Source organism: Dermacentor andersoni, chromosome 1 (assembly GCF_023375885.2).
Source record: "Dermacentor andersoni chromosome 1, qqDerAnde1_hic_scaffold, whole genome shotgun sequence".
In the NCBI taxonomy this organism is placed as follows: Eukaryota; Metazoa; Arthropoda; class Arachnida; order Ixodida; family Ixodidae; genus Dermacentor; species Dermacentor andersoni.
The window spans coordinates 172950241-172977288 of NC_092814.1; the positions used below are offsets into that span (position 1 = coordinate 172950241).

General features: G+C 40.8%; 2 protein-coding genes and 1 long non-coding RNA gene across 3 annotated transcripts in view; 2 read left to right on the forward strand and 1 right to left on the reverse strand.

Moving 5' to 3' along the window:
* LOC126547302 (alanine--glyoxylate aminotransferase 2, mitochondrial) overlaps positions 1 to 1285 on the forward strand; it is a 62488-nt gene extending 61203 nt beyond the window's left edge. Inside the window, exon 14 of the mRNA XM_055062772.2 lies at positions 1196 to 1285. The gene's annotated coding sequence lies outside the window, so the exon portion shown is untranslated. The remainder of the gene's footprint in view (positions 1 to 1195) is intronic.
* On the reverse strand, positions 1150 to 26160 carry Lrr47 (Leucine-rich repeat 47). Its single transcript, XM_050195268.3, has 7 exons — positions 25749 to 26160; positions 23357 to 23455; positions 19147 to 19338; positions 10623 to 10844; positions 5904 to 6047; positions 4982 to 5139; positions 1150 to 1481 (listed from the first exon to the last, which is right to left on the reverse strand). The coding sequence occupies exons 1-7, from the start codon at positions 25932 to 25934 to the stop codon at positions 1244 to 1246; spliced, it is 1239 nt and encodes a 412-aa protein (XP_050051225.1). The 5' UTR covers positions 25935 to 26160; the 3' UTR covers positions 1150 to 1243.
* On the forward strand, positions 3543 to 10587 carry LOC129380805 (uncharacterized). The gene is made up of 2 exons (XR_008608992.2): positions 3543 to 3746; positions 6482 to 10587. It is a non-coding gene; the product is annotated as an uncharacterized lncRNA (long non-coding RNA).
* Positions 26161 to 27048: the final 888 nt, after the last annotated feature.

Genomic DNA, 27048 nt, shown 5'->3' on the forward strand with positions numbered 1-27048 from the left:
CCAACAATTATGACTTCAGCAGGCGTTTCTAATGCATAAAACATAAAAAATTTCTTTGTTGTTTCGACTACTGTTATTAACAAAATCAAAATATTAGTAGTAACTTGTCATTGATGGATACAAAAGGGGAAGAAGGAATAAAAATTGAAGACAGGCACTGTAACTGTCTCACCCTTCTATGAAAAAGCAATCTCTTTTCAACATAATGAATGAAACACAATAGTAACACGGGGAAGGTGGGATATAGAAATTCAAGACGATGAGCAAAACGAGAACAAGGTAAAAGCGGGAACGAACGTTTTGACAAGTGGACTTATCTTTTTTCAAGGCAACATGCCTTAAAAAAGACAAGTCCGCTATGTCGCCTTGAAAAAGGCAAGTCCACTTGTCGAAACGTTGCCTCACGCTTTTACCTTGTTCCCGTTTTGCTCATCGTCCACAATAGTAACATGGTCATTTTTGATGAAACATATTTCTCGTGCCTCATTACTTTTCTACTTAAACGTTTGGTTGCTTTTACTCAGCATACTCATCATGGACTCCTTTGCTTAGATAGAACACTGGCAATGGAGTCCATGGTTTCTTGAAGCTTTTTTCTTTTAAGGACTGCAGCGGCATACTGGAGTTTTAACAATGCAGAGTAGCAAGCAAGTGGGACGTGGCTTATGGCGGAAGTCATTTTTGAAGCACAGATGCATGATCATGGCACAACAGTTTTTGTCATTCTGTATGTATTTTTACAGGTGTTTTTATCACTAAATGCAGACAAGCAGTCACTCAAACCCAGACAACAAAAGTGTGGCAGCTTGGGCGAGTTGGTATGTCATGACTGTTTTAGGCTTGTAGCGCTCACTCTGTTTTCCGTTCCCTTTGATTACCCCTACCTCTTTCCTTTTTTGCTCTTCCTGAGCTGCGCTACAAGCCTAAAACCAGACAACAAAGAACATCACCATGGTGGTGGTCTTTCTGTTCCCTCTGAATTGTTTAATTTTCCATAACTTCTGTTATAATAGGTCTCCTCCACATCCATGTGAAAGTGAGAGCAAGACCATTTTAGCCTCCTTGCAAGGTCCTCTGTAGGCAGTTCAGAACATAAAACATAGTGCTTTATGCGTGTTCCACGAATTACTTTAAGCACAATACAGCTGGTAAGATGTCTATATGTTCACAATTTATTTTTTATTTTTTTTTGCAGATCACACACTTCATGTTCCAAGACAAGAAATATTATGTGCTGCTAACCTCAGTCAGGGAGGCACCTGGTTGAGCAGATATTTGCTTGCACGGGCACTACAATGTCTGTTTTGGAGCCTCGCACAAATGCACCACAAGGTGAAACCATTCGGGATAGGTGCACCCTGAAGATCACACTAAGTGCTGCAGCTGGGATCACAAATTGTTTGCAGCTGTAACAGGGGCTAGCAGTGCACAGCAGCTCCAGTAGAGATCTTGGGACATCCTCAGCTGTCAACTCCACTTTCCTGTAAAGCAGCCACAAGCAGCCACATCATGCCGACACATAATACATATTGACATCTTGAATATATAACACTGCCTTCAACAGTGATGAAGCCATTGATGGTCCAAGAACATATATCTCTCTATGCAATTTAGCTTTACTATAGGTTGAGCTAATCACAATTTCATAGGATGGGGTAGAACAGTTCATAATAAATGTAACAAAACAAAACACTGTTACCCCTTCAAGGCCTCACAAGATCTCATGCATTTGATAGCTCCTTTGAACGAAGTAGAAATCCTCTTCCAAAGCAAAAAGATCACCTGCCTTTTTGCTGAACAGATAATACAGGGACGCTTATAACATTTGAAATCACAAAAAGGCATTTAAAGTTAGCTCTGACTCTGAAATTAATATCAATTAATGTATTTTTGATGCACTGCCATAGGGGCTACATATTTTGATGCAATGAAGAGAGTTCATGAAACGTACAGACAGTGTCACCAAACCTTCCAGTGTGACAGCCCAGGGATGACAGTCTGTTAATGGCGAAATGCACTCACTGGAAGAGACACTAGATTTGCCTGCCTGACAACGGTATTACATGCAGCTTGGCAAAGTGCCAAGCCTCCCACAGCTGAGCCACAAGCATACTTTGAACTGCTGGTTGCCCACTGCCAACGAGAAAGAGAGAAAAAATTTAATGGGAGCTGCTCATGGTGCACTAAATCCACAATGCACTGCTCATGTTGGGTGCTGCTCGCATTCTGTACAAGTTGTCACAGCCACATCAATCTGTCATTCATCTTGCAAAATGAATGCAGTGCACATGGCAACAATAAAAAATTGGCAATGAAATCTTATGTGCTGTCACAGCATCATTTGAATGCTTTGAAAACACAAGTACTGACGACTGCAAAAAACCCTGAACATATCAACGTTGTTGGAGGTGTGGGACATGCCATAGGCAAGCTGTGTGTTATGGTTTGTGGCAGTTCAGAATACACAAGAACTAAAGTCTCGACATATCACCTGCATCTGAGAATGTGCAATTTAGTTTGAGGCTCTGTGTATAACAATAATAAACTTTACAGTAGCAAAAGATAAAGATGACGGCCAACACATAAGTTCAATGATCACTATAACTATTTTCTTTCCCATCCATTAAAAGTTCCCTGCAGCCATTCTATATGCTGTGGTAAAAATCTTAGCTTACCAGTTCCAAAATAAAGTGTCGCTACAATATTTGTAGACATGCTCATCAATGGTTGCAACAAGAAACAAAATCTTGTAGGCACTAAAAAGTGTGTTTTAAATGCCAAAATTAGCTGCTTAAACTAAGTTTAGGCATTGAAGCAAAAATAGGCATTGTAAATTGTGTTGTACAAATGCAATTAATTTCAGGTAGTGATGTGCATGACATATATCTGAAGAGAGATATATATATATATATAAAAAGAAAAAAGAGGTGGGAGGAGAAAAGTGCACAGAACAATGATTTGTGTTGTGAAGTGAACAGAGCCCTGTATAACACAAGCTATTCAAAAGTCATGCTATCCATTTTTCGGAACATGGAGGATCACAGTACAGTTTTCACAGTACAGTTCATCAACGTATTTCACCCAACCAAATGTTTACAGGACGAAGCTTCAAGTTGTATGTTATCATGCAGGCCATGTTTAATACCTATATGCAGCAGCAATACAATATCAAATTAAGAGAGTTGTAAATTGTTTATTGAAGTTAGAACTCTGTATTAGCAGACTAAAACACATTTTATTAAAAATTAATGAACTAAAAAGAATGATTTATTCATAAACTGTGAAAGTGGTCTATAAGAGCATATCATAATAGGAGCATTGTGAAAAACGAGCAGGGATGGTGGAACACTTATGACAGTTGTTTGTGGCTATTAAATTTTAGAACAGACAGAATACAAAAGTACAGAGGTACTGTACCATTCGGTATGGCCTACTAAAGTAACAAAGCATTTGCACCAGCCTGAACCTATATGAATTTTTTAGGCTTGTAGCGCAGCTCAGAAAGAGCAAAAAGGAAGGTGGAAGGGGTAACGAAAGGGAACGTAGAACAGAGTGTTCTCCGTTCCCTTTCATTACCCCTTCCACCTTCCTTTTTGCTCTTTCTGAGCTGCGCTACAAGCCTAAAAAATCATGACATATTAACTCGTCCAAATTGCTACGCTTCTGTACCTACATGTTTTAGGGCAACAATAAATGGAAAACCAGAGAAAACCAGTGAAGACTGTGCACCCATAAGCCTGTGAATGGTAAGAACAATCAATGCTGCCTGGAATCTAAGCCAAAAGCATAATGCATGCTAAATAATAATAATAGGCCTAACTTATTCACTAAGTCTGATTTTGACATTATTAAGCACCAATGCCTGAAACAGGAATTTTCAAGTACTGATGCCCAAAGTAAGCATTTATTGGTATAACCAAAGTATTGCTGACTTGCATATTCTCCTAATTTCTGCCCACATGTTTAAAAGGCAAAGACACAGATGCACAGCAAAAATAAGCACTAAAATTTGAAGTGGCACATGCTTGCCCTCAAGGTGAATGTGCCATTGGCACTTGTTTCAAAGGTGCTCACTTTGTACTATGACAGTCCAGAGACTGGGGAACATGAAAGATTTTGGTGCACATTTAACAAGCTCATTAAGAGGTTTATGAGACCAGGAGTGAAAAAAGAAACGAGCCAGTAAGCTCATTCATGTGGTGTCTGCAAAATGAACAAAGTAAAATTTAAGAAGCCAATAGACACCACGATTTTAGCTTCTCAGTCCAACATGTTTTACAAAATAGTGCACCTCGATTTTTCCAAATTAAACAAGAAACTGGAATGAATTCCGAAGACGCAAACTTTCCTCTTAGTCATTGACATCTGCACATCAATGGCCAGGATACCTGTCACAGTGGTTTGTTTACTGTGTACAGCAAATGAGAAAGGGATGAAAAGGGAGAGAAATTACCAATTAAAATAGAGCACAATGTGCAATATTTGCAGTCAACCATTTTCCATAATACAATATGGACTACTTCAGGGAGCAATCTTTGCTTCACAAGTGGTCTCAATCTATCAATGAAACCCATGACCAGCATTCAAAATTTAGAACTGAAACACACAGGTTTAATAGCAGCAGAAAATTATCTGCAAAGGCTCTGAACTGGTCCATAGAATGCTATGAAACCTTGAAAATATTGTGACCTATCAAGAACTGTATGCACTGCATACTACACCATTGTCAAATGAAACTTCTAATAATACACTCCACCTTCATAAGCATTCCTGCTTCACATTATTATCTCCACACTACATGCCTCTTCACATTACAAGTCTGACATGTGATGCACCAAGGTACATTTGAGCAAAGTTATTTCATAAGTTGTGCAGACATTTTACTGCGACTTCTATGTGTCATGCTGTACAACCATGAGCTGGGGGAAATACAAAAAACTGAGAGAAAGAAGGAAAGTAAATAATGATTTAAAAAACCCACCTCCCATACCCACTGGCAGCAGAGGCTTGAGCTGCCAACTGAAGCAGAGGTAGTGGTCCTTGGTTGGTAGTAGCCTCTAGGGGTGTGACACCATCCATAGGGTTGCCACAAATTGAGATCAAATTCAATGTCCCCATCAGCAGACTGGCTGGCAGCAACTGCGGTCATAAATAAACACACTGGGCGCTCTGTGATGCAGTTTTTTATTACGATGCCATATTTTCACATTCAAGCTGAACCAGCATTTTTACCTTGAACAATGGTAACTGCTGCATGATTTTAAATGTGCTGGATATTTTTCGTCAGGTCAGAAGTTAACATAAAATGAACTGAAATTTTCAGCAGTGGAATACAGGTAACTGTGGCACCAAGGGTAATGTTAACACATATAACATGACCCGCCAGCAGTAGAGTGTTCCATGCTCCCGAGATGAAAGAACAAGGGAAATATGGTTCTGAGCAAGCAGCATCAAGAGAGCACAGCACAAAATGGCACTGCCCAATGACCCTGAGACTCGATGTCCACTAATTTGGTTAGCTGCTTAGCTGTACATAATTGTCAAATGCTTTCCTTAAAGGTACACTGTTTGGAGCACATTTTTGTCAGGTCAGAAGTTATAAAATGAATTGAAATTTTCAGCAGTAGAATACAGGTAACTGTGGCACCAAGGGTAATGTTAACACATATAACATGACCCGCCAGCAGCAGAGTGTTCCATGCTCCTGAGATGAAAGAACAAGGGAAATGTGGCTCTGAGCAAGCAGCATCAAGAGAGCACAGCACAAAATGACACTGCCCAATGACCCTGAGACTCGATGTCCACTAATTAGGTTAGCTGCTTGGCTGTACGTAATTGCCAAATGCTTTCCTTAAAGGTACACTGTTTGGAGCACAAAGAGAGACTGCATCACATAGACTTACTCTGAGTGCATTACTCGTCACGTCGAGGACGGAGAGGCAGGACATAAAACCTAGACCATATGGGAGCTTTTGGAGACGATTGTTTTTTATTACCAGAGTCGTTAGCTTTCGTGCACAACACACTGTGTCTGGTAGAACAGCAAGCTGCAGAGAGAAAGAGACAAGTTAAAGCTTTTCATGTTTCAGTGTGATGTAATTCTAAGCTTGAAAAATGGTGCAGAGTGTACTAGTTAACATGTGAAAACACCACTAAACAAATACAGACAGCTGCATTGATAAGCATGGCACCATTAACACAAAGCATATCAATAAGGGAAGTCTCACTGTGATTGGCTGGGCAAGTAAAAGGGAGGGGGAAGAGCAAAAATATATTCACAATCTGTAAACAGAGCTGGTGTGAACATGCAAGCCAAATATAATTTCACTGCATGCATCAGGAAACCTAAAATCATACATAATACATTGCTTGCTCTTTCCTGCTGCTTTCTAGGTCCTCACATTTTTTTCCACCTTATGCGGCATCAGTGATGATGTTACAGTGGGTGCAACAAGTTATCGTGCATATTTCCTCCTTGCAGTTTTTCAAGATGCCAGCCACTGGAAAATTGTTTTTGACCATGAATTGCTTGAAAGCACAACCTTGTGTATACATGCACACCCTTCCAGACCTTCTAAGAAACAGGGAAACAGTGGTTGTTAACACATTCCACGTGTCCTGTTACCGCTGCTTCATGCTGCTCTCAGGCGCCTTTGTCAGATGCCAAACTTGAAAGGTTACCACAAGTGCAATTGAGGAAACAAGAAAAAGAAAGGAGCAATAAGCAAGGAATTGCTATTGGCACCTTTCCAGCTAAGACTAACCAGTGAGTTTGGGGGGAAAGAAGAAAGTAAATATTGCACTCTTGCACACTGCACTGCATTTCATATCTCCATTCATACTCGGTTTCTTAAATATTTCTTTGGGAATGTATTTCTTGAAAAACATTGCACTCGTTCGAGCGTGATTCTCATGAGAAAATTTGTTTCAGAGGCCATTTAAATTACTTCACAAAAGCTGCCCAATTTCCATGGAAGGCAGAAATGATATTTCCAGCATGAAAATCAAAATGAATTAGTTTCAGTTTTGTGACAAAGGGAATGCCTTTGTGGGACATCAAACACAGCAGTTAGGTGTGGATGGGTTAACATCCTTTGTGGAGCTTGAGAAATTGCAAAAGTTTAAGCAAGTGTTAATTTCAGAGAAGTTGAAAAGGGTCACAAGTTAATTACATTTTTTTTTTATTCCGAATGCAGATGAGCCTTATTAATGAAGTTGCATATGATTCTAAAATATGTTTTTATACAATATTCATTAAAAGCACACCATGATACCAATAAACAAAAATCCACGATCAAGTCTACGTAAAAGCAGCACAAGCATGATGCCATGTATTGAAAGCCATTGACAGGCTGGAAAAAGCATCACGTATGCACTTGCCAAGGGTGGCGAGATGCGAATGTGTAAGGTTGGCATGTTGGCTGGCCAAATACAGGCAAGCAAAGACAAGCTAACACTCTGACGAAAAACACATGTGCACATCCAAGGGCAGTATTTTCAGTTGATCACAAGGGGTATCACTTTCAGTGTTTGCTGATAAGCTAAGCCAGTCTAAAGGGTGCCGGCTTCTGTACTGTATCACTGTGCTGGACAGCATAAGTGAAAGTATCCTTGAAAGTGATTGACCAAGACTGTGGCCTCGGAATAAACAATTTTGCAATTCAGATGACTCAAACCATTGTGAACTGCTTTTTTTTTCTTTTTTTTTTGAAGACTCAAAACTTTTTTCTACCAGGATACATATTATGAGCTGTGCATGAACAAATATTCATATTGTTGTAGCCAATATTGCATCAGATCTTGCATTTTTGGTTTTGCTATAGCTGCAGAAAACCAACTGATATGAACCATGGCCAGCAAAATTTCAAATTTAACAAGAAAAGACTGTCAAGGCTTGTTGGTTTTTAAATTTACTGTACTTCCTGGTACCTGATAATTCGTACCTGGTACGAATGGTACCTGATTGTTATACTGAGGTCCAACTTTATTGTAATATGTACTTGCTGCACAAGTGTTTCACATACAAGTATGCAAGATAAACAAATCATTCCTGAGCAGGATGTGACACCAAGACAATTTTACAGTAAACATTGATAGGACTCATATGTTAAGAAAGCATATTGCTTCTTTCCGAGCCTCTTGGTGCCTTGCACATTGAAGGCTGCTTTTAGTGTATATTAAGTTGATATAAAGCAGCTAGTAATATCACTGGACAATTCCAGGTGCTGTTACTGATGAGGAGCATGAGTGTCACTGCACTGTTGCTCTCACGGATTGGTCTGTTTATGCATGTCATGTCTTGAGATGATCTCTGGCTGAGCTGAAGCAACTTTATGGTTGCTCAACCAAGCTGAATTAAAGTGCAATGCTAAAGTTTATTCTTCTGGGCAAAAAACAATTATGCAGCTATACTAGACTTCAATTTCTCTATAAGTGATATTACCTGGAATCAAATCACCATAACAGAATAGACATACTAGTCTAACATATTTATATTTGTTCTGATAGTGTGTGCATGTGAATACGCTTGTCACACCATTTGGCCTAATAAATAAACAAAATAAATTTCTTGCACAATGCAAATAAAGCCAAACCTGTGCAAGTCGCTTTTACAAATCAAACCTTGGCCAATGTCCAAAAAATTTAAACATCACATCGAAATACAGTCAAGTTCACACTTTTCTAAAGCTAGCTCCAACAAGTGCAGGTGCTCCAGCAATCTTTGAGTGCATGCACACCCTGTAGTACAGTTGTTGGCATGCTCATTCAGAGTGTAGAAACAGCATGTCTCGGGCTGCACATTCAACATCTACCAATAACATCTAGTTTGCATTTGAGCACACATGGCCACTGTGATGCGACTGCATTCACCTTTTTGCCTTACCAGTCGCTATGGCTTCCGCTGCTGTGACTGTCTGCAATGGCCAATGATAGCACAGTGGCGCTGGGGTACAAAAGTGCAGATAATTTCAGATGTGCAAATACGTATTTGAAATTTTGGATATGAACCGTATTTGATTCGAGAATTCACTATTAAAATGAAATTAAATTGTGGAGTTTTCCGTGCCAAACCACAATCTGATTATGAGGCTGTAGAGGGGGACTCCGGATTAATTTTTACCACCTGGGGTTTTTTAATGTGCACCCAACGCATGGTACATGGGCGTTTTTGCATTTCGCCCCCACTGAAATGGCCAGGATCTGATTCTGCGACCACATGCTCAGCAGCGAAACGCCGTAGCCACTAAGAAACCACGACGGGTGAGAATTCACTATTTGAAGTTATTGAATATTTGTTATGCTTGAATATTACAAAGGGCAACAATAGTTGTTGCAGTCTACAGGGAAAAAGACAGATGCTAGTGGAGGTTCTTCCAAATGATTCTGCTGTAGGAGAAAACACAGTAGTCGCACAGATGAACAAGTTCCTGAGCAAACACATAGAGATCACTTCTGAACAATTGTTAAATGGGCAGTCGTTGAATAAGCATGCCGTACCTTACATGCAGCCTACGAATTAGCCGACTAGATTTAAGCAAAAATTTATTACTTTCAACTCCCCATGTATAGCTTCCTTTAAAGTGGTGTGGTACTGTAGTATTGCACTTAACTCCCTTCAATTAGCACTGCACTCTACTACATGCACCTGGTGACGTGCTGTTCCTTTGTTTCATTAGGGTCATTGTTGTGGTGCACCATATACCATCATGTTTCCTTTGTTTCTCATTTACAAGCTTCTCAGTTCATGTGACACACAGTTATGTATTAACAGCATCAAATGCACCATAGTAAATAAGAATTTTGTTGCCATACAGACTCCACAGAACCTTTATATTTAACTTTGTTTAGAAATTGTAATTTTTTTACATTTGATTCAATATTTGAAGCGAATTTTTCTCAGCTTTTCATATTTGATTCAATTAGAAAATGTTGATATTCAAACACTCCAAGAGATAACACTTCATGGCGTGTGCTGCCCAAAAATTTTTGTACACGTTACTTTGACATGGAACATTCACTTTCATTAACATTTTGACAACCTACTGCTCTGCATGCACTGCACGCTTGCTTTTGGCACAGAGCTTGATCATTTATCACTACCACTGATGGCAAGATCTTAAGTGCTGTTGTCACCTAGTGTGTTGCAAACTGACACAATCAAATAAGGTGAAAATTTTCAGGGAAACAACGAGTGCGATCATTGCGATGAACTTCATGTTTAGAAATGTGCTCACAGAATGTATGCAAGATTAAGAGTACCTACTGCTGAGAAGAGTTTTCTCTGCTTTTGTTCTACAGTTCTGTAGCGACTTCATTGGCAATTGAAGCAACAGCAACAGGCAAGGCACAAAAATTGAAGCTAGTCCCATCGTGTGGTGCAACATCCTCAGGTGCAAGCTATCCTTATATCAGTAGACACCACCTGTGCAGCCCAAAGCACGTCATTCAAGCACTCTATACAAGCTTGCTGACCATCAAGAAAAAAAGACGATCCACATTTATTTTCTTTCTAATGAAGCAGGTCGCATGCTATTCATGCTGTACAAGGTTTGCAGTATTGAATAAACAAAAATATATGCTAGTCAATCGATACACAAAAAATTGTACACAAATAGCCTTACCTTGTTTTTAGAAATGTCGAGGTACTGAAGGGATTTAAGAAGCTGGCCTTCAAAAAGCTCAGGAGGCAACCTTTCAATGTTGTTCTGTGAAACAATTAACTGTCGCAAGGGTAGACTGCTCAGTTGGGGAGGCAACGTCTTCAGGCTGTTATCAACTAACTTGAGGCTACAAAGGTTGCCCAGTGCAAGTATATCATGACACAGCCGAGCCAAGGGGCAGCCCTGCAGAACAAAAAAAGATAGGGTGGAGTCTACATAGGCATCATTAGGCTGATACAGTAAAAATGATCCAAAGCCAGTAAAAGCTACAAAGTAACCAAGATGTGAATGTAGGCACAACTTTCATGAGGAAATGACTCAAATATACAACTACAGAATACGAATTTCCCCACTTTAAAGAGTGAATGCTGCAGGTAAAAAAGAAAAGCAATCATAAAATGATTTTACTCGCAAGAAGCTTTTGTGATTATTATTCACTTAATTTCTAAACTTATTGGTGCTGACCTCACCTATCAAATACAACAAAGTAAATATTGTAACTAATCTTGTAAATTTTGTTTGAATAAAGTGGAGTAAATGATGAAAGAAGGCACAATACATATGGGCAATGAAAATGGCATTGGAAAGGCAAGAGCAATAGCAAAGAGAGATCACAATTTGCACTTTTACTGTGCTTCAGCATGAATGGTTCACTTGACGACTTCAACCATGTGCTGACCTAACTCCTGTATCTATAAACACACCTCAACTCGAAGCTCTTTTTCGGCTCTGCTCGAGTGACCGACAGGACTTCTGTTTGACTAAAATGGCCACTGCTCTTCAATAATGCTCCTTGCCGATTGCAGACACACATTTCGTACAGACACCACGGAGTAAGACAAGATAGGAGCGCCGACTCTGCTTGTCTGGAAGGGACACATTCTGCAATGCCGGCTCCTGCTTCACAGTGTGTGCACCAGACGGTGCTACGGATGAGGAAAAATTGGTGGAGGGGAGAGGCAGGTCTTCCAACAAACCGAAGAAGCAGAAGCGCATACGGGCCAAGCTTGGGTCTCTCTGTCGTTGCTATAGCAATGGCACACGGTTGTGCTTAGCGGTGTTTCCACGCCTGATGCTTACCCATCTATTTTGTTGTCTGCTCCGCGCATGCCCCAATGCCTGTAGCACCCATAGCGCTTGCGGTTCATCGAGTGACATTAGCAGAAGGAGCAAGTGTTTGTATCATGTTATTTTATTCATTTTATACGGGTCAAATGCAGGGAATTCGTAAGGTAGGCTACATAAAATTATACAAGGCACAAGAACAGAAAATGAAAGAATTGCGGAAAACCAAGACAGAAAGAAAAACTAGGAAAAGAGGAGGGGAATATAACGGCAGTTCGTGCGGTCTCAAGCACCGAGAGACTGTGGAAAAAAAGCATTTAATCCAAAGGCGACGTTTATAACTCTTTTTATGCAAGCATCCACCAAGTGCAACAATGCTTCACTTGCTTCTTTTTTCTCGCGATGCTTTTCGTGTTGCCTGGTTCTCTTGCAAGCCAAATTGCCGTATTCTCATTCAAACATAATAATGCACAATTCCTACTAGTGTTTCCTGCTTACGAACTTCACAAGACTATTTGTCTCCAGCACATGGTCAATTGTTGCTTTGTAGACATTCGTCGACTTTGCATGGCAAAGGAAGTAGTCCTCAGCATTGCATAGCAACGCAACGTGCCCACAAGTCTTTCACAGTGCAGACACTGGTCAATGTCGTAAATAGTGCCCTTTCTGTGCCTCCACACACCCAAGGAGTCCACATGGGCACACTGGGGGGTTCACACCTGGGTACTTTTACTCTGCAGAACCACCCCTGCACATCTTTATCTTGTCAATAGTCTCTACCATGTGCTCAGTCTTCGATGGTAGTCAGTTGTCCTTCAAGCTCGATTGTGTTATTCAAATTGCAGTTTAGTATAAGCGCCTCGAATGTTTTCCCATGAAGGCCTTCCGTGACATAGGTGCACTTTGTTACAAAAGGAACTGTCTCTTCACTTACAAAAACCCGCATGTTGTTTGGGGAGTAGCACCCAACTATTTGATTATGAAATCTTTTGTACCTTGTAGTGGCCCCGTGAAGGCGGAAGCTTGATTCTTTCTGGATGAAGAAAGAGCTCCTGCAAATGTGAATTAAGATCTGCGTTCAGGGAGCGCGTGTTGTCATTGTGAGCAGTGGAGCTCCTTGCGCTGTTTTTATTTTATTCTTCCTCTGAAGACAGACTCAAACTATTCTCTTGCCAACTAAAGGACTCTTCTCAAAGGCAAGGCTGAGAATTTTCATTATTGCCCAGTGTCTGGATAAGGGAAGGCAGCTACACTGTGTGTAGTTGTAGACAAATTGATCTCCTTCCGTCCTTCTGCATCGGTGTCTTCCGGTTCCTCCTGGCATTCAGCATCAATGAGTTGCACCAAGCTTCTCTCAAAAATTGAAGAAACGACTCCCTTTTGCAGTCGAGGCAATCTCTTTACATCTAGTAGGACATTACCGTTGTTCGCTGAAGTACCTGTCAAAAATAAGGTGCTTTTCGAAGTGTCATGCAGATATTTTGTCCTTTGCTTTAAGCGGTCGGTGACTATCATGAATATTTTGTAGCCACTGGTGCAGTGGTTACAATCAGATGGCAGCGCGAAGAGCAAAAACTTCACCCATCCTTTGCCATGCCCAGATTTACAGCCAGAACCAAAATACTGTCCTGAAGCTCCGTCTCTTCACACACAAGTATCAAGATACCTTGTTACATCAGGCATGTGTAAACATACTGCAGACATGGTAACCAAAGCGAGGAACATGAAAATTTCGTACCTTTGTTTCCGCACAGATGTTCAGGCATGAAATAAATGTTTAAGTTCCGCCCGAAAGGCAAAGCATTGATTGCAATAGCAAATTAGTACATAGCTATACGAAGTAAGGATATTAGTTTTCTCAGCTTAAAAACTTGTTTGAAGCAAGTTTTTAAAACTTTTTTTACACTTTCAAACATTCGCTCACTAAACAAACTAACAAGCACGGTGTGATGCACGCAGGTAAAAATTAACACATCTCGATCGATGACCGCGGAAGCTCACTGTCAAAACACTGGAGTGAGCAAGCGCAGCAGCAGGAGCGAGCGAATTGACCTTCGTGCTGTCTCTCACTGCAGCGCAAACTAAACGTCAAAAGCACAGCGCATATAAACCTACCAGCATTCCGCATACGTTGTCCACACCGCAGATCGCTTTGAAGATGAGGCCCACACGGGCGCGCACTTTGTCAACGTCATAGATCGCTTGCAAGATACGGAGCCGTGCCGTAAGCAGTAGCCGCTGGAGTAGAACGCCTCTCCCCACCCCCGTGCATCGCGTGCGACAGAAGACTACGCGCTTCTGCTCTGCCATCCTCTCTCTCAAGTGCAAGATTGAGCCAGGATCGTGGGCTGACCTTTGCAAACTTTCACTCGCACATACAGCGTACGGGGCTTGGCGACGGCAATGGCAGAAATATGCCTGGGGTGCCCATATAATTGCTATCGCAATAAAGCAAGTACTTCTGTAGTGCTTTTTTGTACAGCATTATTTCTCGTCTGTTTCCTCTCAGGACATGTGCAAAATTTCACGTACGTGCAGAAAAAGTGGTACCATGTGTGTGTTTATGCTTTTATTATTATTTTATTATTATTCTTTTATTATTGTTATTGTTTTATGTTTCATTGCTGTCAAATCGAGGCGGCCTAGGGCCCGAGTTTCTAGCAAACGACATGCTCTACACACTTTGCACTGCCCGTGCCCTGCCGCTGTCGCCGCCACTCGGTGCATGTGCACATGAAAGCAACCTGTTGGACGATTTCCACACGCCTCGGCAGGTGACGCTATGTGAGGAGAACAGTTAGCTGGGAAAAGAAGGAAAGGAGAAAGCATGTGCTCAAGCGTGAAAAGGAGCAGAGGAAAGAGCAAAGGAATGAGCTAGACCCCCAGCATCAACGTTGCACGGCTTGTCCCGAGCAAATATGTTGCGTGGTGGTGGAGTCGGCGCTCCTGTTTATCTTACTCCATGACAGACACTTACCTTTTAGTGCCTGCTAGAAAGCACTGGAATAGAGAAGTATTTTTCAAGTGATTCTGCATCACTGGAATCGCAGATGAGCATCACTCAAGCACAGTGTCTACTTCAGTTGAGGGGCTACATCCTACCCACAACATAATCAAAGAAGAGCTTCGAGACGAGGAGCATAAGTAAATATTAGGGTGAATCTCTCAAGCATGAAGGAGCTGAAAGTAGTCTTTAATTGACCAAACAGTTTGGCATTACATTTACCTGAAGAGTCAGTAAAAACTGTAATGTAATGGCAGTCCCAGTTACCATTTGATACCTAATGAAGCTAGAGAAAGTAGCATATAAGAGAAGTTTGGATGGACTAGTATCACTTATGTAGAAAGCTTTCATTAAATTTTCCATTCGTCAACTCCTACAATCCCTCTTGGTATACATCATTAAGCTTCTTTTGCCAGTTCAGAACAGTAAAAAATTGTGTACTTTGTTTTTACACTATATTTCAAACCCAGGATCAGTCCTGTGTCACAAAACAGTGCTGCAACTAGGGTTGCAAATTGATTATGAAACATGATTGATAATTATTCTCTATTCAATTGATTGAGTAATTAGTCGTGCTGATTTATGCGCATATTACCAAATAAGAAGTGTGAGAAACAGGAAGAAATGAAGAAAGACACACACAGCGTTGTGTGTGTCTTTTTTTGTTTCTTCCTGTTTCTCACACTGTTCTTATTTTAAACATGAACTACCTCCATGCCCAAGTCTCTACCCTTCACATATCATCAATAAAAGGAAAAAAAAAAATCTGAGGACACCTAAGCTCTTTTTAAGAATTGTTAATGCAAAAGCATTAATGTCCAATTGAACACCTCTGAGCGGTCCTTGGAATTAGGAACTCCTCGCAGGCAAGCAAGCACGTCGGGACGCTTGGCCAACGGCTCCAAGATAGCACAAAGCCAGTGCACTTCGATCCGTGACGTCACGCTACCTTGTCCAGCTGCCATAGAATCTAATGGGAACGTTCCCGAGTAAGCTGCGGTGATGTAGACATCACCAATTTCATCACGCCAGGCTCGGAAATAGAAACTGCGGTCCTAGTAACATGATGTCATAAAGAAGAATGCACAGGCCTGCTACCTAGGAGGTGCTAAGGCACTAAGCTTCTGAGCTTGAGGTTGTAGGTTCGAAACTCAATACCACCAATGTCTTTCCTTTCGAATATATAGTTTTTTTCTTATGCACTATTTTTCATAGCCATTACCTGCAGGCGAGAGCTTGCGCATGCCAGGAATGCGCAGAAAACACAGGCTCCTAAGAGCAAGGGTGACGCGGCGTCGTAGCGATACCCTCTCCCTTGACGCAAAACCTGGCGCGCCAGCGAGGCAGCTGGTGTTCCCTTTCGCCCGCTCTGCTCAGTTGAAGCGCGCACATGTCGTGGCATCACAGCCAGTCATAATTTATGTGCCGTGTTGCTGCTACAGATGCCAGTTTTTTTCGCTCAATGGGCCATTTGATGCTTTTGCATCAATAATGTGTTTCGCACTGAATACTTGTCCAATGGTGCTGTGGAGAACGTGGCTTCTGTGCAAAACAGCTTCCTCCTTGTCTTTTATTGCTGGCAATTATGCCTGCAGATTTCGTAATCATACTAAAAGCACTTCCAGCAAACAAAGATAACTGCATTCAATACCCTGCCAGAATGAGAAATGCACTACCCAAGCAAGAAACTAATGCCAGAAAAAATTAATTACTGTAACACACTGAGCAAGCACCCACTCAAAATTACGAGATAATTGTGAAAAGCTAGGGGAAGGTGCTTGCTAGGTCTGGGAGCAAAAATATAGAAATGCATTTACCCCAGCTTGGTATGATCACCGAATTCAAAATGGTGGCCATTTGGTGCACTTGGCACATGACCGTCATCTGGCAACCATGGCCTAGCGTGCGAACGCATAAAAAAACCATAAAAAACCTTACGGAAGCATGTACATGAAGTTTATTGCAAAAAATTTAAAAAGAAGGACCATTAACGCATTCTAGCCTTCGTCATAACTAGCGTCGGTTGCTTCAAGATCAAGAAAGCAACGACCACCTGTGACGACTGTGCGCTTGCCGTGTCCTTCGCACATGCTTTTTTATTAATCTAAATTGGGGAGGGGGCGGGGGGCTTGATGTGCCTTTTGCTTGTTTTTTGAAATGGTTCACAAATATGGGGTAGGCAGTTATTGTGACATGGGCCCATGCTCGGTATTTTACAGTAGGGGACCTGTAAGGCTCTAAATTTAGACAGTAGCCACCACATAAAACCAACAGGCCTGTAGCCAAGGTAAGTACAGTGGTATGCTAGCCTTTAACGTGTTCATTCACAAGGCTAGGGTGCACATACATGTACAAAAATAACCAAATGGAGGTAAAGACAACCACTACCATAATAGCGCACCAAATGTGTCATGCAGCGTTCCCTTCGATCAGCAGCAAGTTCTTTTTTCACTTTCATTGCTAAAACAAGTGGCATCCTACAAGGTGCCCTTCAGCTAACCAAACTAAACTGAACCTCACTTTCAAGGACGACCAAGTCATATTCAGAGGCACCATCAGCTAAAAACTGTTCTGAGCAGCTTGACAAGGCCGAGGACAAGGTGCAATGAAAACACTTTGAATAAAGTAAAATGCATACAAAACACAAGTTTCGACACCATTTTAGTAGCATAGAAAAGAAACACACAGTACATTAATCAGTAGTTTTCATTTGTCTATGAAACAAAAGAATAAAAAACACATTCCAATTTCTACTGAAGAAGAAAGACATGTGAAAAGCCACTCTGAAAATCCCGTAAAAAATGTGCATGACTGATATTTCCAGAAATTCGGAGTTCTATATAGCAGTCACCAGGCACGTCATAAAACGAAGCCAAATTATACACGTATAAACAAACAGTATGGTCACACACAGTCACATCTGTGCAAAATGCATGCAAAGCTCCTTCGGTGAGAACTTACCTAAATACTGACACTGCTCAAAATGTGGGGAAGGTTGTGCTGTAATGACTGCAATTTCTAGTCATTACGGCATTTCAGGACATACTATACATCACTATTTCTTGTATTTCTGCCAACTTGTGTGAAGCCTCAAAAAAGAAAAGAAAACGAAAAGAGAAAAAAAAAAGCAAGTGCATGCTTTGTAAATGCAATCTACATAGTATTGTGTTCATGAGAAACTCCAGCTATTTGTTGCAATGAGCCTAATTTGCTAATTAGCAAAGATTAATTTGCTATCTTTCTAACTATTGATTAAAATGCAGAGCCTTTATTGCAAAAGTTAGAGAGCACGTTGATAAACATACCAACAATTTCAACAAAGAAACCTGGGGTGCATTTAATTTTTTCGATTGTGTGTTTGAGATCTAAACACTAAGTACCATATGACTAAGTGCTTGCATGTAGTGATGTCAATGCCTTCAAGGATGGTTCAACAAAATCACTGCTGCATGGAGATAGGATATCTGAATAGGCCGTGAGCACTGATGAATGATTTAAATCGATGATCTTGCCCTCCTAGTTTAGGGCCAAATTACTTTTCTGCTGAAGTATCGGGACCAGAAGAGTCAACAATAAAAAGCGCATGGCAAACTCTTGAGCTATGACAGTATTTTTGCTACTGACAGACTGTGTAAAGGGTGAGGAGGCTATGGGTAGCGGATGGCAATGAAGCCAAGATTAAATTAGTGGCTGTCTTCATGGGAACTATCATTTTCGCTTATGACCTGTACACACTTTTGGCCTGTGTGTAGCACAGATTGTTCATTCAAAAACAAAAAACTATATCATGCGCCACTACATGGAAGCACCTAGTCACCTGGTACGTTTTTTAGAACTCCACATGGTTTCCATCAAGGCTGAAAAAAACTAAACAACTTTAGCTTCTCAGAAACAAATTAAGTGGATATTTCTCAATGTGCTCTGCAACTTCTCTATGAAAGGTCTTCCTTGTAAATAAATAATTAAAAAGCTAATTATTTTTTTACAGTCTAGGCTCATTACAAAAAATACTATTTCTTCAATAAGAAAGTTTGCATTCATGCCACATGCACATGCTTTCTGTAAGACTTGGCACAAGTTATTTAAAACACCCCATGTAATCAATGATATAGGAGAGTGTTAAATGTTGTTAAAGTGACAAGCTTTACTTATGGAACACACACACAAACAAATGTGGCACCCGTAAGTGCTAGTGTCCAGCGTAATCATGACAGGTCAGTACTGGCCCAACTTTAATGGCCCAACTTCAAGGAAGTTGATCTATGGAAGTTTTATTTATGATGCGTTTAAAGCAGCTTTTAAGGAAAGAAAAAATGAGGAAGTGGGTGAAATGGGGGAGATCTTTTACAGTCTGTCATTACTACATGAATAAAAAAATTAAAAAAAAAAAGCAACAATGGGTCCCTGCCTACCTACCTCTACCGTCAGTGTTTTTAGTGTTCTTGGAAATCCACCAGATGGATAGTTGCTCCGGTGACGTACAACTAAGGTTTCTTTGGTTGGAGTGACTTTTGATGGAGGTCCAGAAAACACAGATTGATCAAGGTCCTTACCATGGTGTGCAATATTTATTAAATGCAGGAACTGGCGCAACTTCGTAATATCAGCCTGTGTCAAGAAAGGGCAGAAAAAGAATAACCAGTAAATGTTCTGTCCTGCTTATAATTTCAAAGCATGTGATACGAGTCTATCAAGTTATGTAAATGAAGTGTTACTGCTGGTGGCTTACATGCGCCACTATGCTTAAAATTTAATAACTCAGTTTCACACATAAAGCCACCAGTCAAAGAAAAGTGTGCTGTTGCTGTCTCTAATGGTAACGGAAAGCCACATTTGAGAAAAGCAAATTTAGAGCATATTAGATTTTTCACAAATGTTTGCAATGTTTAACAAGTTTTAGTACTTTTTTTATTTTTATTTTTTTTTTTACTCTTAATCCAAGCAAATGTGCCTCACACAACTATTATATTACATTACACAAACCTTAAAGGGGTCCCGAAATGCTTTTATAAGTAATCGTAGAATGGTCTCACTATTAAAGGACGTCGCCTCACGAATCTCATGCCACAAAAATATCTTATACCATGGTGGCCGTAGTAGACTACGCTATGCAGTACGCCACTGACACCTGGGAGGTCATGTGCAGCTGACGCAGCTGCGCGCAGTGAAAAGATGAAATTACTTTCCTGTCTTTCCGAGATCGCAGACATATATATTTTTTCATATATTTAACTCAATATCAGCAATTATGTAGCATTGGTGTGCCAGCTGTTTTCGATAACGCTGCATGACAACATTGCGGAAGCAAAAGCAAGCAATTTTTCGCTGTGTTTGACAGCAGATTGTAAATTCTCTGCTGCATGCAGTGCAGTAATATTTGGCTCACATGTTCAAAGCAGCCTCTACGACAGATTGGCAGTGTTTTCTTGCTATGTTCAAAAAGTGTTTCAGGGCACTTTTAAAGCTGACACAGTATTGTGAATGAACCTGTGATTGAATTCAGAGCCCATTAGCAGGCGAATAAATTTATAACGTTTTATTGTGCCAATACATACAAGCATTTTCTGGAAGGGAAAAAGAAAAAAAACACTGAAATAGTATTGGTTTTGGTCCACTTTTAGCCTTGATTTGTGCAGTGCGGTTTTACATGCCAAAGTCACTACCTGATTATGAGGCACTACTTAGCGGGCTCCGGATTAATGGTACGTGGTATTTGTGGTAGATTTGTGGTACGTGAGCGTTCTTGCATTACGCTTCTATCAGAGAGTGGCCACCATGGCCAAAATCAAACCTATGACTCCGTGCTCAGCAGCACAACGCTTTAGCCACTGAGCTACTGTGGCAAGTGCAGTGAGGTCGTCCACGCAAAAATATGATACAAAGTGCATTAGATAAGCCTCTTTGTTGGCATTCAATTTCCATATTTATCTCATTTTTATATCACACAGCACAATGACTGTCATGCTAAGAAAGTAGGTGCACATTGGGGGCTCAGCTGTGTTGCCCTGACCAAAGAACCATTAAATTTTCCTTGCCTTTCTGTCATACCTCCCAAAGGCATCATAATGCTGTGAGCATCAAACATCACAGTTTAAGAAAAAAACTTATCCTTCATGCATGTTTAGTGCAGCCCTTCCTATTAAGGGAACTGGAAAACTTCACCATTCCGAGCCAAGCTCAATGTGCACTGTCCTTGCTGGATTGACATCGTACTCAGTGAAGTACAATATGAAGTAAAGAACTCGCTCTGCGAAACCTGGATTCAGATCAAATTTGACTTTCCAAGTCTGGAGCTGCTTGAATAACATTGCAAAATTCACGGCCCTATGTTGTGTGCATTCACCACAGAACACCGTTCTTAAGGAAACAATGGCAGAGACCTTTGCCTAGCAGTGCACATGTCATAGGCAAAGAATCATGATGACTTCGACGATGATTCTAAAGCTTTTTTGAATGTGACATTTTAGTTAATCTACCTCACCACAGGTGGACACCTGTCCTGAGGTAAGTTATACATGACTTCGCACACACACCACCTTCTCATCAGCTTTTGATCACAGCCACGTGGGAAATAACTCACCAGCACTGCTTCCCCTCTTTCTACTCTTTTATCCAGGATAAACACTCCATGTGTACTACGTTTTGGGAATGTGTACTCAGGTGTGGGTTTTGAAGTTTCTCAGACAAGCACCCCTCAAGAGTCAGAACTTAAGAAAAAAGGATGGGTTGCGATAGAAGAAGGAAACTCTGGGAGCTCTTGGCCAGCCTTCCGGCTTCTGGCACGCTCTGACGGGTCTGACAGGAACACAAGGCAAAGACCATTTTTATAATGGTTCTTGGGACTAAGCAACACAGTCGAGCCCTCACTTGCTGAAGAAATCGCGTTACGGTCTCACAGTGTGCGCATTGACTGTCTGAAGCACGATAGCCGTTGTGCTGTACGGTGAAGTGGTGGTACAAAATTATGCCGAGCGTGGTGCAGGAGGCCAAACTGTAAAGTTCATCTCACATGACAGAAATGGAATGCTAGCAAAAAAGGTCTATCTAATGCACTCTGTGTCATGTTTTTACATGGACCACCTCACTGTGCCCAAATCAGGCCTGAAAGTGGACCAAAACTGTTATTTTGGTAGGGGCGGCAAGTTTTTTCAGAAAATACTTTCAACGTGTTTATGCAAGAAAAATTTTAAAGTGCAACCCTAAGGACAGTCAAGTAAAATAATTACAATAAACAAATTGATAGTACTTTTGCCAGGGAAAAAAATTGCCAGTTTGACAGATTTTTGTTAAATTTCCAAACTTCTAGGAACCTTTTCTAACTGAAGTTACTAATAAGCACCACTACATATTGAAGACAAATATTTGCAGGTTAAGCAAGCGAAAGTGTGGAACATTACACACTAAAATAACTTTTATAGTAATTTGCTAACAGAACCATGTTTCGCTACTTCAGCAAATTTTGAAAGCATGTCACATGACAAGAAAACTATTTTCAGAAAGAAACTATATCAGGAACTGGCAGTCAGCAAGGTAGTAAATAGCCATTATTTTTAAAAAAGAAAATCTGAGATGGTCGAGAAACACGTTTGGCACACTTGGTATGGAATGACCCTTATTGGCGTCTCAAAGGTGAAAGACCAATGCAAGTGAGGCCTGTTCCAAATGAACTTGCTTCAGGAGAGTCAAAGTTGTTGCACAGAGGCAACAGTTCCCGAATGAATGCATGGAGGAGATCACTTCTGCAAAAGATTTTCCAGTTGCTAAATAAGAATGCCTTGCCTTAGGTGGCCTATGAATTTGCTGTCTCAGGCAAAGCAACTTATTATTTGGAAAATCCACCATGTTTGGATATTTAAAAATTATATTATGGGGTTTTACGTGGCAAAACCATGATCTGATTATGAGGCACGCTGTAATGGGGAACTCTAGAAATTCGGACCACCTGGGGTTCTTTAACGTGCACCTAACTCTAAGTACATGGGTGTTTTCGCATTGCCCCCCCCCCCCCTCGAAATGTGGCCACCATGGCCTGGATTTGATCCCGCGACCCATGTTTGGATATTTAAAACAATGTGTGGCACTGTAGTATTATATCTAGCTCCTTCAAAACAACACTCTACTAGGCACATATGGTGACGTACTGTTCTTTAAGTTCATTACTGCCACTGGTACACCATATATGACCATCACTTCTCAGTTGACCTAACATCCAGTTCTTAATGGCTTTGCCTGTATTAAAAAAAAAAAAAAAAAAAGAAAAAGTCATTTTTTCGCCCAAAGTATTCCATGCAACCTTTGTATTTCGCTTTGTTAAGAAATTAGAAATATTTGGTATTCGATTCTACATTCACGAGTCATCTTCTTTGAATATTCACATCAAATTCGATTAGAAAATTTTGCTACTTGAACATCCCAACAAAAAATTTTCTGCACAAAGAGATGAATATTAAATTGATAGTAGTGAAAACAAATGCCATGTGCTGCATTCACATTGCCGTCCCTTTGCTGGGAGTGGAGCTTGCAGCCACTGCTGCTGTGCCCAGTTATTTGTTTGCCTTATATTTTGACAGACCAACACAAAGCGCAACTTATGCAAGTAGCAAGAGAGTCACTAACTTCTACCTACCTTACTAATGATCAAGTTGTGTTTTGGTTCTCGTAGTTGAATAGTAGCCTTCCCTTCGGTAACACAATTTGTGAAGAGCCTCTCAACATTGTTAAAGATCTGCAAGTGAAGAATGAAAAGTGTTAGTAAAGCAAACAAATTATAAATTCATCCATGAGAAATACTTGATGAAGCAACAAACTATAAACTCATTCATGATAGAAATACACCATTAGCCAGGTTATACTCATTAACGTTGCACCTTCTTAGAAATTTGCAGAAGTACCAACAAAAATTTCACGCTGGCTCTTCAGATAACTTTTTACTATGCATTTATGCAAATTATCAAAACACATATTTCACATAATGTGTTCTCAGAATATGAAAAACAAGAAAGAAGAGCAGGAATTTAGGTGGTCATGTCCCATAACACAAGGCTTGGCTTTCCAGTACAATATTTTCAGGCAGAGTATAACCACGTGAAAAGGTCTTGTTTCTAAAGGTGCAGGTAAAAAAAAAAAGAAAAGGAAAGTGAATCGTCTCTCTACGCCAAATGATTGCATAAATTGGCATTTCACACCTGTTCAACAGGGCCACAACAAAATGTATAAAGCTGGCATTTTACACCCATGCAGCAGGGCTGCAACAAAACACATAAATCGGGCCAATAGAGATGCTGCCAATTCCACTTGCAGAGAAAATGCCCAAAAGAATTGACAGACCTTAATGCAAGAATCCATGTTTTTTGTAGGAGCATTTGTACAAGAATTACCAATGAAAGAAAAGGAAGGACGTCTGAATGAATGAAGTGGTGCTCATGGCAGTTAGCATCATGCATTCATGCAAGACTGCTGTGCGAAATGGTGACATATTGGTTGTGTCTCTGCTCTTAACCAGGCATATCAGGCCGGTGATTCTCACACACTACAATATCTGTTGATTGTAGATATACAATATCTACAATCTGTTCAATTTGCCACATTAAATTCCACCCACCATACCTATTAGACTGGTTGAGTTAATGGCAGTACTGTATTTTGCCATGCCAGAAATTTTCAAATTGTGCAATTTATGGCAAGGAAGCGATTTTGAACAGTCTAGGTCCTCACAATGAATTTACAAACCCTTGAGAACTTTAAAGCTGGGCATATCACTAAGAAAATTTTATAGATTTAGCTGCATTTATATGTGAATTTTATGCCAGCTTAACTTCACTTTCCAAAGTGCTTCCATATTGAAATAAAGAAATAAAAAAAAAAACACTTCTTGATTCATTTTCAAGCAATAACTTCAAATACAAGTTCTTTTAGAGTTGGATTCAACTGTAAAATGTCCTTTAAACAAAGTGACGAAAAGTGCTAGTTAGTGCATGTTTCTTGTTTATGTGCCATGTTTTAATACAACTTATGAAACATTACGGAATGGACGCAACATTAATTTTTCTTTGCGCAACATTAATGAACTTCACTGAAGAATGACAAGAATGAGCAAATGGACCCTTTAAAGCGCAGAACATTGTCTCATCACGTTTATTCTGTCATCCATCCCGATCTCTCAAGTGTCTTAACATAGCACAAAGACAGACATGAAATTATACTGTACATTTTCGTAGCTTTTAATGCAAGTTATAGTGCAATAAGATGCATTTCTCACTTATTTTGCAGACATTGTGACCACTGTGATTTGCGCACTAAACTACTCATCAACGGAACAAATTATACATTTTTGCAAGAAAACATACAATGCAAGCGCTTCCATGCCAAAAGCATTATGATTTTGGCAATTTCGCAACGGCGTTCTCACAACGCATTATACAGAACTTGACATGAACGTACTAAATCGCAACCATCAAAGGTTGTAAGGCTAGGTTTCTTCTAGCGAGTCTGCATCAACGTTCAACTAATCTACAATACATTACTGTACTAATCGAATGCTTTGTCGAAAAAGAAACATACAAAAACTAAATAGGTTGCTCATAAACAACTTAAGTGCACTGCTGGATAATCCAAGATCGTACGTCAATGCATGCACTAGCTTTCTTTACAGAAATACAACGACACCTGAATAAAGTGTAAACTTATTCGCGAAATGATCAAGCGGAGACACTCTTTCTAAAAAATCGTAACTTCCAACATTAAGCTTCAGTGGCTACTGCTAGCACTGACACTAACTTAAGAAGGAAAAACAGCGTATCCTGAGAGGGAAACTATTGTGCGAGTATCACCACAGACACGATAATGTGCTACATGATAGTGTGTTAGAACATGACAGTATGCTATTTCTGTACCTCTTCTCTGCGGTTGTGCTACTCACGTAGTTCGTTCTATGTACAAAAGTGACAAGAAAGTTGGCAGTGCTCTAAAGCACTACGTTCCTAAAACGACATATAAACAATTACTGAGCGCAAATTTACCTTATACTTAGTTCCTGCTGGGTTCTTTGGAGTGCACAGTAGCAAATATGTGCTCGTTTTCTGCAGCTCTGTTTCTCCTGGCTTGCGACACAACGTGATAATTGTGAACGCAGCTTTCTTCTTCGATGTAGCTCTCGAAGGCTGGTACTCCCGATAACAGATTTCTGTATCGCATGTTAACCTCATGTTCAGCAAAATATGCGTGGATAGTGGACTCTGTACGATAAATATATCGCCGTTTTTTGACTACTTATATGCACACGTGCTCCTTGAAGAATCATGCATCAACCGACAGCCCGCACGAGCTGGAAGCCCTGTAGACTCGCGCCTTTTTTTTCTTTTTCGCGCACTTCTGTCAGAACAATGCCCATGACAATGCCTCTTTCGCTAGATGGCTGCCGCGTAGCTCGTTTTCCCATCGGAGCGGAGGTTCCCGTGGTTCAGGCTAGTCGCGGAGAGACGGCGCTCGCTGCCGACCCTACTTCCTTCTGAGGAGGAAGTGACGATTAAGTGAGACCGCGGGTTTTGCCTCCGGGCTTGCAACAGACGCCGTTATAAGCTCGGAGGCACTAGGACGTGCACGGCTGGACTTGACTCACTCGCTCCTCCGCCCTCGCGGAGAGAGTCGAGTCCGGTCGTGGAACGTGGTTCATTTTTGGAGCAGCCGCCGCGACTAGCGCTCGCAGCCGACCCTCGTGAAGAGGAGGAAAGAGGAGAGGGGTCAGAACCAGCTTCTCGGCTCACGCAGCAGGCATCTACGAAACACGCTTCTTCCGCCGCGGTCAGAAAGTTTACAAAATATAGCGCAAGTTTCTCATGAGCAGTAGTTTAACTAAGTTATCAAACACACCAGTTATATTTTTTTTTATGTTGAGTAATTTAGTTTATGCTATCAACTGAATGCGTCTGTTTCTAAAAGCTGTTCACGAAGGTCTGACTTGTACTGCTTGTACTACTTGTACAAAAGCACAGTTCGCAATAGGGGATCAGAAAGTTTGGACGTGGTAGTTCATAGTGTTTGTTTTTTTTTTCAGTGGTTAACCTAGGCATATACACTCTTAGGCAAAGTTACACCCTTTGGCTTGCCCCTTCTGCCACACAACGATAATCGTTATCTGCCTTGATGCGTTTCCTCTCTTTAACGCTGCGAGCCCGGAACTTTCCAGTAACGAACGGCACGCGCGTTATCAGAAGGGGCACTCCAAAGGGTGTAAACTGTTCTATGCTGATAACGCGCGTGCCGTTCGTTACTGGAAAGTACCTGGCTCGCAGCGTTAAAGAAAGGAAACGCATCAAGGCA